General features: G+C 51.7%; 1 protein-coding gene across 3 annotated transcripts in view; it reads right to left on the minus strand.

Moving 5' to 3' along the window:
* SMARCD2 (SWI/SNF related, matrix associated, actin dependent regulator of chromatin, subfamily d, member 2) overlaps positions 1 to 16,827 on the minus strand; it is a 33,231-nt gene extending 16,404 nt beyond the window's left edge. Inside the window, exon 1 of one of the 3 annotated variants that reach the window (XM_030541250.1) lies at positions 16,728 to 16,827. In XM_030541250.1, the coding sequence (XP_030397110.1) occupies positions 16,728 to 16,802 (75 nt within the window). In that variant the 5' untranslated portion in view covers positions 16,803 to 16,827. Of the gene's footprint in view, positions 1 to 14,134; positions 14,877 to 14,900; positions 14,987 to 16,727 lie in introns of those variants that run through there. The other 2 variants (XM_030541251.1, XM_030541252.1) reach the window with 2 other exon arrangements.
* Between the last annotated feature and the right edge of the window lie 453 nt (positions 16,828 to 17,280).

Genomic DNA, 17,280 nt, shown 5'->3' on the forward strand with positions numbered 1-17,280 from the left:
AAACGGAGCAATGCATGCTGGGACCCGCAGTCTCTGCCACAGCACTGCTGTGCTGAACACAAGGCTGCAATTGACCTCATGTTACCTACATTAAGTGCAGCCCTTGGGTGCTTGACAAACTGCCAGCGTAGCTGCTGGCTCGCCAACCGCCTCAGGGCTTCCTAGTCTGCTTGGTCTGCTTTCTGAGATATCAAGAATGGGCTCCCTAATGCCAAGGAGGTTGTGTGGTTGGGAAAGTCACCAAGCCAGCAGGACAACATTTCATTGCTACTGGTAGCTCCAGTACATGCCGAGACAGCCCCCGCTGTTCCCCAGCTGCTTTCGCTTGGGCCCTGCATGTGACGGAGGGCGTTGGAGAGCACTGAAGAAAAATAGACTAAGCCATTGTGTGGCGAGCGCTCCCTCTGAGAGAGAAGAGCTCGGGGAACTGACTCAACGTACGAGCCGCGTAAGGGCGAAGCAGCAGTGCTGCCCAGGGGCTCAACAGGAGCAGCTGCCAGCCCTGATGCGCAAGGCACCTGGCACACTCTGCCCACAACACAAAACCTTCTGAATAGGGATTTCTGCTCAACCTGCTGCAAACACAATGAAACGCTGCAATAAAACAGAGAGGGACCCGTTTGGCTGGGCTGCGTGTACTCTGGAGTGACCATGGGGGTGCACATCACGGCCAGGTTTTGCACAGCTCTACGTGACATTTTAGGTGAAGTTAATGAGCATGTCTGCATATAGCCATAACTTCAGCTTGAAGTTGGGTGGTGTAGCGAGCATTGGAGAGCCCTAGTTACTAACGCCCTCTCCAGAACAAGCCTCCTACACACACTGCCCGAGGGGGCGAGATACTAATTCTAGGCATACCAGGAGCAGTTCAGTCTCCAGGGCTCACACAGGTGTTGACCACTCGGCTGAGTTCACCAATTAGCATAAAGCCTGGGTTTGGACTAGGGGAACTGGAAATGATTCCCACCAAACTCATCTTCTAGAAAAGCCAAAGAGCCATTAAACAGGTACAATTTCTATTGCCTGCTCAGCTGGGCTGGATGCAAACTGGTGAGCTGCAAGTGAAAGGTTCTGACAGCTGCTGGATATGCTCTGAGGCCTCCAATTTCTCAACAAGTGCCAACTTCACAGGATGTCCTATAAAAGTATTTTAAAAGTCCACATTTAAACACATTAAGGTTGCAAAGTCAGGCACCCAAAGTTAACAAGTGCTACGTTTCAGGCTGCCCAGGCAATCTTAATTCAACCCACATGTAATTACAGACTTGTCACAATGCACAGTGCCCTACATGGGCTGTCAGCACATTAGAACCCAGGACCTTCAGATCCACAGTACAGGCCTGCTCCACTAGAGCTACAGGAGCAACTAGTAGCAGAAGTAGGCTGTTACCCAACACGCCATTACTGTTTCACAAATAGTTGTATAATCTACCGGCAAACTGTCATGTTGCCCTCTTGGGGCTGGTCCACAGAAGAGTATCAGAATTCCTAGGTTATATTAATGGCTCTAGAGTAGAGCAGGGCACACGGTTACAGACAGGCTAGACAAGCACATAAATGTGGCACATTCGTTCTGAAAAGCACTGTGGGAAATGGATAAGCTTTAGTTCTATCTTACTAGAGATCTGGGCTCTATTCCTAGCTCTTCTTGAAGTCACCTTGGGCAATCTTTCCGTTACCCCCACTGTGAAGTATGAGGAATGCCAGCTGCCTAGATTCTAACATTTAATCTCAACAATTCCACCTGTCACTGAAAACACAGAACAGAATGAATTCTAAGGGGCAATGCTCGTGTAGAACTCGTGCAAAACTAATTCATTTTGCTTCCAATTTCCTTTGTGGGCACCACCCAGCAAGCTGAACAATATTCTCAAATGGAGAGCAATCACTGCTAGACACCAGCTAGTTCCCTCCACCCACAGCTGCCCATGTGGCTGCCCCTACACAGGAGACAGCGTCATATGGCACCTACTCAACAAGACATGGGGATGGAGTAGACCAATTGGCTAATGAGAATTTCAAACAGCAACTAGATTGTTAAATGAACTGCTTATCATTTAACCTGGTAAATAAAATGAAGCTGTTCTGGGGACATTTATGGGCCTTGTTTGGTGGGCCCACTCCTCGCACATTCCCTCCCAGTATTGTTGCCACTTTCTCTCTCTGCTCCCGCCCCATATTTCTTATTTTCTCTTCCCCCATTTTTCCTCTCTTGCCCTGCTAGCTTCCTCTCTTTCCTCCAACTTGCTTAAAGGATAGATGCTGCACAGGATGAAGAGCAGCTAGCCGTTGATGGCTCTGCAGAGCTGGCCACATGTACGCTTGTGACTGAGGTGGTGCTGTGGGAGGGGGGTGGGAAAGGCAAGAGAAGCTTGAGTCAGTGGCCCCATCTTAAAGCACACCTCTGCTCTGATAAGCAACACCGTAAAGATGGCATCGTCAACAGAGCCACACACAAGCCCCCCACCGCGTGTGCTGAAATCAGATCTGCTGGCTTTAGTGACACAAATCAGTTTTACTGCTTTTTACTCCGGATGGCCCTACACAGTCAGCACAGGCAGGAATCTATTCCTTCGTGGACCTCACCACCACAAAATGTTTCCCTCGTTCCCATCAGTTCCACTTGCACAAGCCTAGCCACCCCCAAGCTCTCTCAGTTCCTTCTTGCCGGCCAGCAAGGATGCAGAGGGGTAGGAAGGCGGGCCATGGAATGGACATGTGCAACACATCTTGAAGAACAACAGTTACAAAAGGTTAGTAACTGTTTTTTCTTTCCGAGTGATTGCACATGTGCATTCCTCTTTCGGTGACTCACAAGCCGTAAAGTGGGAGAAGGGATCGGAGTTCATGTACGCACAGACTGGAGTACAACTCGTCCAAATTTAGCATTGTCTCTGGAATACTGAGTAATGGCATAAGGGGATGCGAAGGTGTGAACTGAAGACCAGCCGCTGCTCTACGAATGTCCTGGTTAGGGACTTGCACAAGGAATGTCGTCGTGCCTGTGATCTTGTGGGACGTGCTATCGGTCTCCCTGGCAGTGAAAAGCCTGCCAGGTCATAAACATGAGTGCAGGAAGTTCCAAGATGAAATTCTTTGCAAAGGGAGCAGGACACTCTTCATTCTGTTTGCTGTGGCCACAAGTAGTTGGGCTGACAAACAAAAGTGTTTAGTCTTGTCTACGTAGAAAGACAACACTCTTCTGATGCCAGAGCTGGGCCAACATTGCTCCTCTCTGTTGGCCTGTGGTTCTGGGTAAAACGTAGGTAAGTAAACTGACAGGTTAATATGAAAATTAGATACCATTTTAGAGCGACATCTCGGAAGAGGGTGCAGGTACACCTTATCCTTCAAAAAGATCATATAAGGCAGTTCAGCCCCCTCCTGGCTGCAGAGGTAGCTACCCAGAAAGCCTTCTGGCGAGGGCTGCAGGGTACAATCCCAAAGACTTCAGTGTGGTCCTAGAGCCCCTCAAACCATGGAGCTTAGTCTCAGTTTGCTGCAAAAACGGCAATGCCCCTTCCAAGGGCAGGTGCCGTAAAGTCTGTTGAACCTCTTGAGGAAGCCCCGTGGCCAAGAGCTCCCACATGAGGCCACCGCAGATGCCATGGACCTAGCCACCAAGTCTGCTGCATCCAGCACAGCCTGCAGAAAAGATCTCACTACAGATTTCCCCTCATCAACTGAGGAGAACTCCCACCTAGCGGCCTCCGCATGCGTCTCTGAACTTTAAAAAGAAATCCCACCCGTTAAAATCATACTGGCCCAAAAGCATTTGCTGGTTGGCAATCCTGAGCTGCAAACCCCCCCACACTAAAATAAACTTTTCTGCAGAATAGATCTAGTTTGTGTGTGTTTTTTGATTTATGGGTCTCCCCTTGCTGCTCCCTTTAATTAGCTGCTGACACCACTAGACAGCCCAGGGGGTGGATGAGGTATTCAAATCCCTGCGAAGGCATGTAGTATTTACATCTGACCCTTCTTGAGGTAGGGGGAAGGGACAAAGGGGTCTGTCAGAGAGCCTTAACAGGGTCCCTAATTGCCTCGTTAATAGGTAAAGCCACACAACGGCCCAGCTGGGACCAAAATGTCAACAAGGTGATGAGGATACTGGCACTGGGCTCAAGAACAGGTGGTGCCTGTTGAGCAGGTGTCCCCCACCTCACTGAGGACACAGAACAGGAAGTCTCACGTACGACCTACAAACTGGTGGGAAACTGCAGAGGTTCCAAAAAGGCCATTGGTCTGGTGGTGGGCGCCAGAGACCTCCTGGCCACGCCCTCAGTGGTCCTCCTGCTGAAGGTAATGCCTCAATGGAGAGTAACGAGAACAGCTCTGAGGCTGGGAGACACAGGAGCCAACCTCTGATTCAGAGGACAATGACTCTCCCTCTGCTGACCAAGCAGGGGTTGCTCCCAAAAGGTGCCAAAGACCAACACCCAGTACAGCCAATATTGCAGGATTCCCCTTGGATGGTACTGACGGACGTGCAAGGCTGACAGTACTAAGTAATGGCACCGATGTCGCTGGTACCAAGAGCATGGTCTCCTGCACCACTGGAAATAGCAGCACCGAAAGATTCAGCAGATCTCTTGCTGCTGCAGATGCACCCGGCATGGTCAATACTGAGATGGTCTTGGGACAGCACGGTGACGCAGATGTAGCAGGCACTCCCTCAGCTCTAGACTCAACAGCACCTGCATTGGTGCCAGAGTCAATGCTTGCCAGCTTTGGCAGTGCCAGAGAAGAGGACTGCTTAGCTTTAGGCTGCACTCTACTCTTATCCCCACGCCTAGATGACACTGGTGCCAACAACCTTCCCCTCTCCGCGGCCTGCTTAGAGGTTTTATGCCTCTTCCTAGGCACTGGGGAGCATGAGCAGTGCTGGGACTCAGGCAACTGGGAGGCATCTGACTGAGGCCAAGGCACTCGGTGCACAGTCTGACTTACTGGGCTCTGACAGAGGTCTTAGCATGAGCAAAAACTTTAGCCTGGCTTGTCTGTCTTTCCTTGTCTGAGGCTTAAAGTCTTCGCATATCTGGCAATGATCCTGAATATGAGCTTCTCCTAAACACTTCAGGCAGCCTGAGCATGGGTCACTTACGGGCACCGGCCTATCCCGAGAGACGCAGGGCCTGAAGCCGGTGACCAAGGCATCCCTGGTGCAGGTGTAATGGAAAAAACCTAAGTCCGGCCAATAACGAAAACGTACACTATTAACTAAGTACTAACATCTAAATCTAGAAAACTCTCTACAATTAATTTACAACGAACATGTAGAGCACTCGCTAAGGCAAGCCAAGCAATTCCAAGAATCGGCACCGGCGGTAAGAAGGAACTGAGGGAGCTCGGGGGCGGCTGAGCCCATTATGCAGACATGCAGCAGCTGAGGGAAGTAAACCCGAGAAAAAGTTTCCAGCGACTGTGCGCAAGGCCCATGCTCACCAAGAATGGAATGGACGGACATGTGCAATCACTTGAAAGAACCTTCACTGTGGTGAAACAAAAGGGGAAAACCCAGTCTGACTTTCAGGCTTATCAACAGCAAGGAAATTCACACAGGGCAACTATTTCGACGCAGCCCTAAAGCTGACTGGTGTAGTTTAGGCTGATAATTTTTCTGGAACAAGCCTATGACAAGCTTGCCCAAGTGAGAGCATGTCACCAACGGCCACAGACTGGCCAAGTCTGCCAGCCAGGGTGCAGTGGCTCTTCAGTCGGGGGGGGCTCCAGGAACCAGTGCTCCAAGTGCGTGCCTGGGGTGGCAAGCAGTGGGGGGCGCTCTGCCGGTCGCCACTAGGGCAGCAGGCAGGGTGCCTTCGGCAGCTTGCCTGCGGAGGGTCCACTGGTCCCACAGCTTCAGCGCATCCTCTGTGCTTGGGGCAGCAAAATGTCTCGAGCCGCCCGTGTCTTCAGTATCCCCAGCTCCTAATCTCATCACTTGCTATGCCTCTCACATACACACACTACAGCAGTGGTTCTCAAACAGGGATCTGGGGCCACCTGGGGGTCTGGAAAGCATGGCTGGTATTATACTTGCTAGGGCCCAGAGCAGAAAGCCAAAGACCCATCACACAGGACTGCAGCCCAGGGCCCCGACCCTGCCACATGGGTCTGAAGCCTGAACAACTTAGCTTTGCAATTGCCCTGCTTGCTACCCCCTAACAATGGTCCTGGCTTTTGGATACAGAAAAAACATCGTTGTGGCACAGCTGGGCCTGGAGTTTTTAAATAGCATTTTGGCAGGGGCCTCAGAAAGAAAAAACTTGAGAACTCTGCTCTAAAGTAACCAACCCCTGACTGTCATTCTTGGGACGTGTCCACCTCATTCACTGTGCTATTTTATTTGGTCAGATTTCTGAAGCTTGGGCAGGAAAAGGAGCTCTCTTCGGGGAGTCAGCTCAGAGGGTGTGTCCGAAAGCTTGCCATGAGTGATAACATGCTATATGAAGATTTCTTGAAGCTGACCTGGCACGAGGAAGCCTGCAGAGACCAGGCGGCTCCAGTGGGGAGAAGAGAGGCCTCATGTTTGTAAGTGAAGTGTCAGCACCATGACAAATGGATCTTTGATGCTTGACTTCGGCATCACCTCCACTAATGCTTGAGCAGTCTTCACCCACAGCTCAGATTTAGCCCTCTGGCCAGGCAGCACATCACAAACCTGGGTTCAATCCCTTGCATGAGAGGAACTGGAAAGGTGGAATCACACAAGTAGAGTCCCCATCTCCTGGTTTATCCCAGCTGTTTAGAGAGTCCTCTCAAGGACAGAGCAAAGCCCCTACTGGTTTGAGTTCTACCAGCAGTATCCATGGTGGTGGCTTGCATGTGTTACAGCCAGTGAGTCCCAGCTCTTAGCACATAATTCCCATCCTGACTGGGGTCTGCAAGGGTCTCTAGTCTCTACAGGCCTCAGTGACCCTGCCACCTAGAACTCCTCACATTACTCCAGCTGAAGGGCTAAGCTAAGCACAAAGCTCGGATGTTACATTTCAAGGAAGATGTTGGACAATGTCCAGAATTCCCAACAGAGAATGAGTGGAGCCATTTGGAAGTGGGATAGAAAATTTTTGCTTCTATTCCCTCCCAAAGCTGAAAGCATGGACGGAGCAGTCTACAGTGGAGTCGTTCATTCCAGATCAATGCATAGGCCTCTTGCACTTTGGGAGCCCGGCTTGGCGTCAGCTTTCCTCAGAAGTAACATGAGTTTGGAATGCTTCCTGAAGAAGATTTGCCTGCATGACAGAAACCTACATGCCTGCCAAGGGCTCCTCACGAGAAGGGGGCAGGCCAGGAATTGGAGATGCTGCACGTAGGGAACCGAAGGCGAGAACTAACTTCAGTGCTCGGTCAGCAGAGAGACGCCAAGCCAGACAGTCTGAGGCCCTGTCTACACTACACTGTTTTGTCGACACACTGCAATGCTCTCCCGCCAATGTAACTCCCCTGCTATGCGGAGGCTCAGGGTTTATGTCGATGCTGTTGGCTAACATTCCTGTCAATTTCACAGCTCTGCTGTGAAAGCCGGGCAGCTAGACCCCAGCTGGGAACAGGGAGGTGAGGGCGGGCAGCCTGCCAGGAGCCTGTGGTGCAGCCAGGCTCCTGGCAGGGAGCTGCCAGTGGAGCTGAGAGACCAGGTTCTCTGCTGCCCATGCTGGCCTTCTCAGCTCAGTCAAAGTGCTCCTGGTGAGGACGTGCACCACTGACCCAAGGTGGGTAGTGTGGACATGCACCACTGCAGTAATTCATGCGATGGCTGTAAGTTGACCTAACACAGGTGGACTTATCTTTGTGGTGCAGATATAGCCTGAGTCACACGCTGTTTAAAGAAAGAAACAGAGTGATTCAGAAAGTAACCGGAAGAGACAGTCTCTAATTCTCTGTTCCTCTTTGTCCCAATGTAATGGCTCTTCTCTACAACTTAACACCAAGGAGCAACACCCCTCTCAGTGCCCAGGACTAAGGAAAGGATGATCCAAAAGACTTCATCTGTCTAATGAAAACCAGGAGTGGTCCCACTAGGATGCAGTATCAAGTTCCCCGCAAAGAGCACGTGCACAGGCAGGCAGTGGGCAGGGGATATGCTTGAAAGCTGTAGGAAATCAACTGTGACTGAAATAGACCGGTTGCTGCCACAGGGGCAGGTCCATGGTATGCCTGGTGCAGACCAGAATATGGTCCTTGCTTTGATTTGTATTTCAGGGTCCTACAGGCCGTAGTTACTGTCACTGTCCGTCTGTTCCCAAACCTGAATCCAGTGTAGCCTTTAAGAACAAAGAGCAAAGGGGGCTTTCCTGACATGCCAGAAGTGTGTGATCCAACTTAGTACACACTGACATTTATGGAGAGAGCCACATGTATTCTTGCTCAGGGCTTTGGAAGCAAGGCCTGGATGGATGCCAAGCGAAGGCAATTCCTGCATGTTCCTCTAGAATCCCCATAAGCCAAACAGCAATGTTTACCATTCTGACATGCAAAACAAACCCTGTTCAAACAGGATTTCAGCTCAGCTTTCAGGCTGATGCGAGAGATCTCTTGGATTTTGAAGCTACATTATCCATTCTGCAGAAGGGCTCAACTCCCACGTGGCATTTTGAGTCTATGGCTGTTTCACTTCCCCTCGACTGAGTTTGCCAGTCTGTAGAACAGGGATAATACCTGCCCCACAGGGACATCAGGAAGCTCAGTTTGTTCAAGGGCATTGAAATTTTCAAACAGAAGGGATCAGAGGAAGGCAATATTAAGATGTTGCCTGGTTTCCTGGAAATCCCAGTACAGACTTCTTACACAGCTGTAGTCCTGCTAGGGGAGGATACTGCTGGGGGGTCAGCACTTGCATGACTGGAGATTAGTCGTATTTTATTACAACAGGTACTCCAGAAGTCAGGCTATTCCTATGCTAAAATCTGAAGACAGGAGGGTAGTGAATAAAGAGGACTGGGAACAAAGCAATGGCCAGAAACATGCAGCAGAAAATTTAGTCACATGCTGGCAATGCTGCAAGCACCAGCAGATATATTTGGGTTCAGATAGATTTGCTTGCGAAGCCACAGATGTTACAGGTCGGAGGATTCTGCCTTCAACTCAACTCGGGCATGAAGCAACATTTGTGCCAGAACCCACAACAGCAGTTTACTGCTTGCTGCTACTGCAAGGTCTCAGGGCTTGTCTACATCACAAAGTTGCAGCGCTGGTGAGGGGGTTACAGCGCTGCAACTTAGGAGGTGTACACATCTGCAGGGCATCACCAGCACTGCAACTCCCTGTTTGCAGCGCTGGCCGTACTCCCGTTTTGTCTCGGGTGTAGAGGATCCAGCGCTGGTGATCCAGCGCTGGTAATCAAGTGTAGACACTTACCAGCACTTTTCTTGACCTCCGTGGAATAAGCAGGTATCCCAGCATACCTGAGGAAGCCTCTCTGGTAATCAAGCAGGTCTCCTTCCCCGCGGTTTGCTCCAGTGTTCTCCGAATCCCCCCCGAAGCGGGTCTCCTTCCCCGCGGTTTGCAGGGGGGTTCAGGGAACGTGAGAGCAAACCGCGGGGAAGCAGGTCTCCTTCCCCGGTTTGCTCTCGCGTTCCCCGAACCCCCATGCAAGCAGGTCTCCTTCCCCGGTTTGCTCTTGCGTTCCCCGAACAAGCAGGTCTCCTTCCCCGGTTTGCTCTCGCGTTCCCCGAACCCCCCTGCAAACCGCGGGGAAGGAGATCTGCTTGCTCGGGGGTTCGGGGAACACGAGAGCAAACCGGGGAAGGAGACCTGCTTCCCCGCGGTTTGCTCTCGCGTTCCCCGAACCCCCGTGCAAGCAGGTCTCCTTCCCCGGTTTGCTCTTGCGTTCCCCGAACCCCCGAGCAAGCAAGTCTCCTTCCCCGCGGTTTGCAGGGGGGTTCGGGGAACGCGAGAGCAAACCGCGGGGAAGGAGACCTGCTTGCTCGGGGGTTCGGGGAACGCGAGAGCAAACCGCGGGGAAGCAGGTCTCCTTCCCCGGTTTGCTCTCGCGTTCCCCGAACCCCCCTTGAAGCCGCCCAACAGCGCTGCAGTGTGGCCACATCTAACACCACTTGCAGCGCTGGTTGCTGTAAGTGTGGCCACTCTGCAGCGCTGGCCCTATACAGCTGTACTAATACAGCTGTAACAACCAGCGCTGCAAAATTGTAGATGTAGACATGGCCTCAGGTTGAGAATGCGAGAGATCGAGGGAAGGGAGAGAAACAAGTCAGTTTATGCTGCACATCAGAGTCCATTTAATATGAGTAAAAAAATCATTTCTGACATTCCGTCTCCCCAGCGCACTGTACAAACGGTGCGCAAGTTATAACCTGAGACTTCTGCAGCTGCCATTGAAACACAGCAGGCTAGAACCATGCCATCCTTCATGCAAAACATCACAGAAGACGACAGACTCGCATACTTTATGGTCTCAGACAGGCAGAGGGAAGAGACAAACAGACGGCACAGCAAAAAGTAAATGCAAGAGTGAAAATATCACAAGCAAATCTGAGAAAGGGGACAGGAAGGAGACAGCAAAGGGGCAGAGAAAAAAGTTACTGGAATTTAATCTACCAGAGAGGTCGCTGCGTTAGTCTGTATCCACAAAAACAAGGCAGAATCTGGTGGCACCTTAAAGACTAACAGATTTATTTGAGCATAAGCTTTCTTGGGTAAAACACCCACTTCTTCAGATTTTTGTGGAATTTAATCTGTAGCCCAAGCATTACGGCAAAATGAAATAAGGAGAAAGGAGTACAATTCTCATCAAAAAGAGTGCTGAGAAGACTAGCTTTCTACTCTACAGGCCACAGTTAGCAGCAGCCTGAGAAGCAGCATTACGTTCCCACCGGAAGCTCAGAAGGGAAACAGATCGCTGAACTGGCCCCCCAAAAGGCTGCCCTGGTAAGGACTGCCCTCTACAGACCCTGGCTAAGGAAAAGAAGGCTACAGAAAAGAGAGGAGTTGAGGGAGTATCTGCAGAAAGGGTGGGGGCACTTCTCAAGAGAGGCAGCAGAAAAAGAACTGATGATGGGTGGAGTGGAAGCCTCAGACAGTAGGTTTCACAGAGATTTTACATCTAGATTAACTCCAGTCTCACCACCTCCGGTGCTTTCCTCTTGGGGGCAAAGGGTGGGTATGACTCAACTGTTGCCTCTCCCTCCCCAAAAGAGAAAGCAGATGATTTAAGCGACGATACAGAATTTAACTCAGATGTATAATCTCTCGGATGAAACCTGTCCTCTAAAACCACCGCCGTTCGAGCAAGGAAGGGTTACACGCCAGCGTAACAGCACACCCATGTAGCTGTTTTTAAAGGACAGATAGTCCCTTGCTCGGCTAGAACCCTAGTCCAGGTCATTCGCTCTCATCTTGACTCCTAGCAACCCTGATCCCTTCTCAGATTCATTCAAAATGCTGCTGTTGCTGAAATCTTCTTGGCCTGGCACTTTGTCCATGACACCCCACTTCGAGTCCCTCCACTGGATCCGACTTCTACACCACAGACAAGTGGCCTGGTGCAGATTCATATAAAAAACTCCTGTGAAATATATAGATAGCTGGCTTAGATAACTATGTATTCCTATAACCTATACTCCCTTCACTGTGTGTTACACCCATTAAATCGCATACCAGCGAGACTGCAAGTGTTCTGGGGCAGGGACCGCCACACTGAGTGTATAGCAAAATGGGGCCTCTGTGTGCTACTGCAATACAAACAAACTCCTCTTATTTCAAACAGCCTCTAAACATCTTGCAAGGAAGATCTTTCTCATTCAGCAAATACTGATCAAACCATTTCTAATGGAACATGTAGTTTTCTGGTCTATTATTTCTATTCTGGCATAACATCAGTACCCCAGATAGTTAATTTATAGGGCAGAGCCACTAGGGGCAGCAAAGAGCACAACAGTTTTGTAGAGGTCCTACATAAACGAACTGAATGCAGCTCTTTCTTCACCAGAATGTAACCATTTCAGCATGGTCAGACAGCTTAGGCCCAACATTAGATCTGTGCCCTTGCACATAAAGGATAATTTTGACTGAATTAAACCATCACCTAATTTGCATTAAAGAGTACAAATGGCACTTAGGTCCCTATGTGATCAAGATGGAGCATTTCAGCCTGGGACTCAGCCTCTAATGGCGGCACTTCCACCGTCGAGGTGAAAAGCACAGCAGAAATACTGCAATTAAATTCCTCCCTGGTTCCTCAGACCACACCACTCCCTTATTCAAATCCCTTTGAGAGCTTCCCTTGCCAGCTGCAACAAGCTCAGGCCTCACCTCCTCACTATCAAGACCGCCCATCTCCAGGCTTGGCTTTTTTTCTGCTCACCAGTTGTCTTCACTCTAGCCAAGTGTCCCCTTTTGTAGCCAGTTTCCTGTCTGACTCCTTCCAGGCTTCGGACAGAGTTCTCATGATCAAACTGTCCCCAGCACCACTGCTCAAACCCTTCCCTCAAAACCCCTTCTGCTAAGCCCTTCAGCAGTGACCTCTGCCAGGGCCCTGCCCTACCTCAAACTCCTCTGCACACCCATGTGTCAGAATTAGCTGGCAGGCTCGTGGGAGGCATCGACCGGGTCTCCTCATTCTGCACTGTGCCAAACACCTTGGCAAAGCTTGAATAATCGGCCATTTTCTGATCCTCTTACTCAACCCCCCTTTGTTGTCTAAACTCGACTGCTGGGCGCCACGCAGAGGACCAGCGTCTGGCTATTCTGGGAATACCAGTAACTAACCACCAGGTTAGAAGACTCTGGTGCTACTAATGCATGGGGGATTAACAGCGACAAAACCCCTTGACACCAAGACAAGCCACTTGCTTAAACTCCCTACTCGAGCTGTTAACGAAACAGCCAAATGATATACAAGGATGTAGAAGGATTAACCTATCATGTTAATAATCCACCAATTAAAGAGCCCTTGAATATTCCCTGGCATAGACCCGTTACTATGTCCCTCAGAGCCTGAACTGTGGAGTAAGTCCCCAACTAAATCAAAGCACCCCAGGTCTGACTCTGTCTCCATAGGGCTACACCAGCATTCTCCAGATGCACAGGACAGACAGCAGCAGCTCTGCAAGGCACGCACCCCCCTCTGATCCAGTGCTGTGAGGCTCCAGTGAGGAGCAGTCATGAAAGCCAAGGGCTGAGAGTATTGGCTACAGTCAGACAGCGTGCAGATAAGTATGTAGTCACTATTAATGCATCCCAACCATGACCCACAGTACCCCTTATTACCCCAGCCCTAAATCTCAACAAACCCTTGTCAACATACCTCTGTCTTGCCCTATGGCACCTTCCACAAATTTAAGATGTGGGTCTTCATTGACTAGTTTAATGACACAATCTTAGCATCTCCACATACTCTACACCAGACAGACAGAACACAGAAGTTGTACAGTATGCGAAGATGCTAGGATTGGAGTACTGTGGATGATACTGTTGAATGGAAAGCGCATGATCCAGCATATTAGTGTGGTCAAGAGTTGGGACCCTAGTGGGTTAATGCTCAGAGTTTTGTATATTATCTTGATTTGAGATTTCCTCGCTTTTTGGTGTTTGAGGGAATAACGTGAATAGCCTTAACTCTATGTTAATGATGTTTTGAACAGGGAAATTTCCTAGGCTGGGGGATAAGTTGTTTTTTAATTCGTGGATATAAATGGGGGTGGGCTGGTGACCTGGAGGTGGAGACTAGCAGAGGAGTGGAAGATGAGCTAGTTGGAGACTGTAGAACCAATCAGGTCTCCTCCATTTAAACACTGGCAGAGAGCTTTACCCAACCTTTCAGCCTGCTCAGAGCGAATCACACCAGCATGCAAGAGCCTAGCAGCATGACCAGCTTTGCACGCTGAGGGCAGAGAGTCTGAGTGTCAGTTATAATATTACACTCCTCACAAAGAACACTAGACAGCACACAGAATTGTTTCACTGACTCTCAAACTTCCCTAGCTCTGCTCGCTGGCCAGCTCCACTCCAGAGACCAGTGTCCATTCCCTGCTTCAGATACTAAGCAGGAAACTTCTTCTTCCCCTTCCATTATTTTCCACTATCTGTCCAACTTCCTTCAGGTAAACTATATGCAGGAAATCTAAAATTTGGGCATAGCTGTTATACCTGCAAAGCATGCGCAAAAATATTGACTTACATGAGACCTCTGCAAAAGGGGAAACGGAAAACAGGGGAACTGGAGAAGCTTCAGTAGAAAACACCATCGTCGCCTGAGGTTGTTCACACTTAGCTGTCTTCAGAATGGTTTGGCTTTCACACAAACAGAATGACCGTCGCACAAATCCCAAGTGAATCTCAGGGCTGCTCCTGACAATCACGTGCAGCAGTTCCTGTTGGCTGTTTACAGCCGACCCAGACCATCATCCTATGCTGCTGACACAGACAGCGTTTGCACAGCAACCCCACAAGTGAGTCAGCGTTCGTCTGCTAACACCATTTTTCATGGACTTCAAAAGCCACGGAGAACCAGGGAAAAGAAGGCATAAACAGAGGCTGCATAGGGGGCAAATCTGAAACAGCACCTGGACAAAGTTTCTTTAACACACTGATCACACGCTAGAAAATTTCAATGGAATAAAATCCTCAGTTGACAATACAGAGCCTGTGATATCACCCTGCACTGTGATCGCTGCCGTCCTAAGCAGGAGATGTTAATCCGAGAGCCAAGTCTGGTATGTGTTAGAGATCCCATAGCACTTTTTGGAAACTGTATGGGGAAGAAGAGTCTTGTACTAAAACATAGGGAAGGGAGTCCGGATCCTGTTCCCAGCTCTCCCACTGACTCGCCATCCAACTTTAGCCAAGCAATTCAGGCCAACATTTTCTAAAGCAGGTTCTAACATCCAAAGCTGCGCGCAGAGGGGCTGCTTGCTGGCCTACTGCACGTCCATGATCCAACTCACCACCTCAGAAGAAGTGAAGCAGCAAGTGGGCTGCCAAGTAGCCAAATCAAGCCCACAAGTGTTACCTCCTCAGCACCTGGGAAAGCAGGAAGGGCTGTTTGATGCAATTGGGTTTATTTTTGGGGGGGGGGGGGAGGGTTGGGGGAGAGAAGAGGAGAGATGGCTGAATTCTAGCACATTCCTATTGAGTACTACAGCTACCCACAGATATTATGCATACATTCCCCTACAAGACCCAGGAAAAGCAACCCCATTCTCCACCCCAACCCTCCGCCAAGAGACTTTATCACCTCCACAGAACAGCCTCAGTGCACACATCTACACTGCAGCTGGAAGTGTGCCTCCCAGCCCAGGTACATAGATATGGGCTAGAAGTATCAGTGTGGATGCTGCACTAGAGGCTAGCCACCCGAGTACAAGCTTGTCCAACTCCCTGGGGCAGTACTGGAGTGGCTAGCTCACCTCTATTTCATCCTCTCCAAAACAAAACAACCCCCCAAGTGACAGCTTCTACCAGGAGACACCCCACCCCGAGCCATCTGAAAATGGTCTCGGCTGAATTCAGAAACAGGAAGTGAAGAATGAGCTCAATACCATGAGTGGCGGGGGTGGGGGGAAGCCACATACCTCTCCCAAGTTCCCCACTGCTTCAGAGAACAGGGTGTCCATAAGTTGGACAGCTACAGCCATTTCTTTTTAAACTAGTAAATGGAATGATCACATCCAGCCCCATGGTAAATCCATCCATAGGGCAAGATCCAAGCCTCAGGACCCAATTAGCAAAGTTACAGATTCTTCATCAGTTGACATCTTGGACTCTTTCCCTATTTCTTCCAAATTACGTTGTGGAATAAGAACCAGAGCGGAGGAGCTGGAATTAACGTAGTGTAACCATTGCCCACTTGATCCCGGGTTACTGCTGCACACTGTCTTTTAATTAGACCCTGGCTGCTGCTGGATGCACAGGCAGAAGCTGAGCCCATGAGCAGGTTTTTCCATCTGTGCCTGGCATGACAAGCGGGACACATTTTTTTGAATGCAGACTTTGCTGCCATGACCCAGTGTAACCTAGCTCACCCATGGCAAGGGAAAATGGGGGCTTTCTGGGGCTGCCACCTTCCTCCTCCTCCTCCTGTCCAGCACCACATGGCACCTTCCAGCGGTCCCTCCCCAGGACTCTCCCCAACACAAAAGTCCCCCCTCGCAGTACTCTTCCCACAACCTCTAGTTCCCCCAGTGCCCTCCCCCCAACACACACAGTCACTCCCCTCCCCCACAGCCACCCAGTGCCCTCCTACCCACACACAGTCCCGGGCTACACACAGCTCCTCCCCCCACACCCGGGCTCCCACAGTGCCCTCCACCAGCCCCCCTCCAACACACGGGTCCTTCAGTGCCCTCTCCCAGCCCCCCGCCCACCTCCAGCCCAACTTCCCCCAGTGCCCTCTCTCAGCCCCCCACATGCCCCCCACACTGCCCTCTCTCAAACCCCAGCCCCCTAAACCACACATCCCAGTGCCCTCCATCAGCCCCCCACGCCCCGAGTGCTTCCCCACAGTTCCCCCACAGTGCCCTCTCTCAAACCCCAGCCCTTCAAACCACACATCCCAGTGCCCTCCCTCAGCCCCCCAGTGCCCCACATACACAGTCCCCCCACACTGCCCTCCCCAAACACACCCCAGTGCCCTCCCTCAGCCCCCCGCCCCCTCACAGTCCCCCCACACTGCCCTCCCCAAACCACACACCCCAGTGCCCAGCCCCCTAGTGCCCCCCCCACACTGCCCTCCCCAAACCCCAGCCCAGCGCGCTCCTCCGGCCGCCCCTCACCTGGTACTGGACGACGGCGGGCCCCATGGGCCGGTACCCGACGGCCCCCGCTCCGGCCGGGCTGGCGCCCCGCATGAGGCCGGGTCCCGGGGCGGCGGGGGGCGGCGCGGCCCCGGGGGCGGGGGTCAGGGGGCTGAGCGGGAACGCGCCGCGGCCGGACATCAGCTCCCGCGGCCCCGCGGCCCGGCTGTTTACTACGAAGCGGCGGCGGCTCCCAGGGCGAGTCACCGCGCGGCACCCAGCAGCGCCAGCCCCGCCCCCTGCCCTAGCCCCGCCTCCAGACCCTGGCCCCGCCCCCACACCGAGCCCTGCCTCCGCCCGGCCCTGAGCCCCGCCCCCGGCCCGACTCCCGCCTCCCGACCCCGAGCCCCGCCTCCCGGGCCCCGCTACTCTGTCCTAGCCCCGCCCCCACACCTAGCCCTGCCTCCTCCTGGGCCCGGAGCCCCGCCCCCAGCCTGAGCCCCGCCTCCTGGCCCCCGCCCCCTGCCCGAGCCCCGCCTTCCGGGCCCCACTACCCAGTCCTAGCCCCGTCTCCACACCGAGCCCTTCCTCC

This window comes from Gopherus evgoodei, chromosome 23 (assembly GCF_007399415.2).
Source record: "Gopherus evgoodei ecotype Sinaloan lineage chromosome 23, rGopEvg1_v1.p, whole genome shotgun sequence".
NCBI classification, from domain to species: Eukaryota; Metazoa; Chordata; order Testudines; family Testudinidae; genus Gopherus; species Gopherus evgoodei.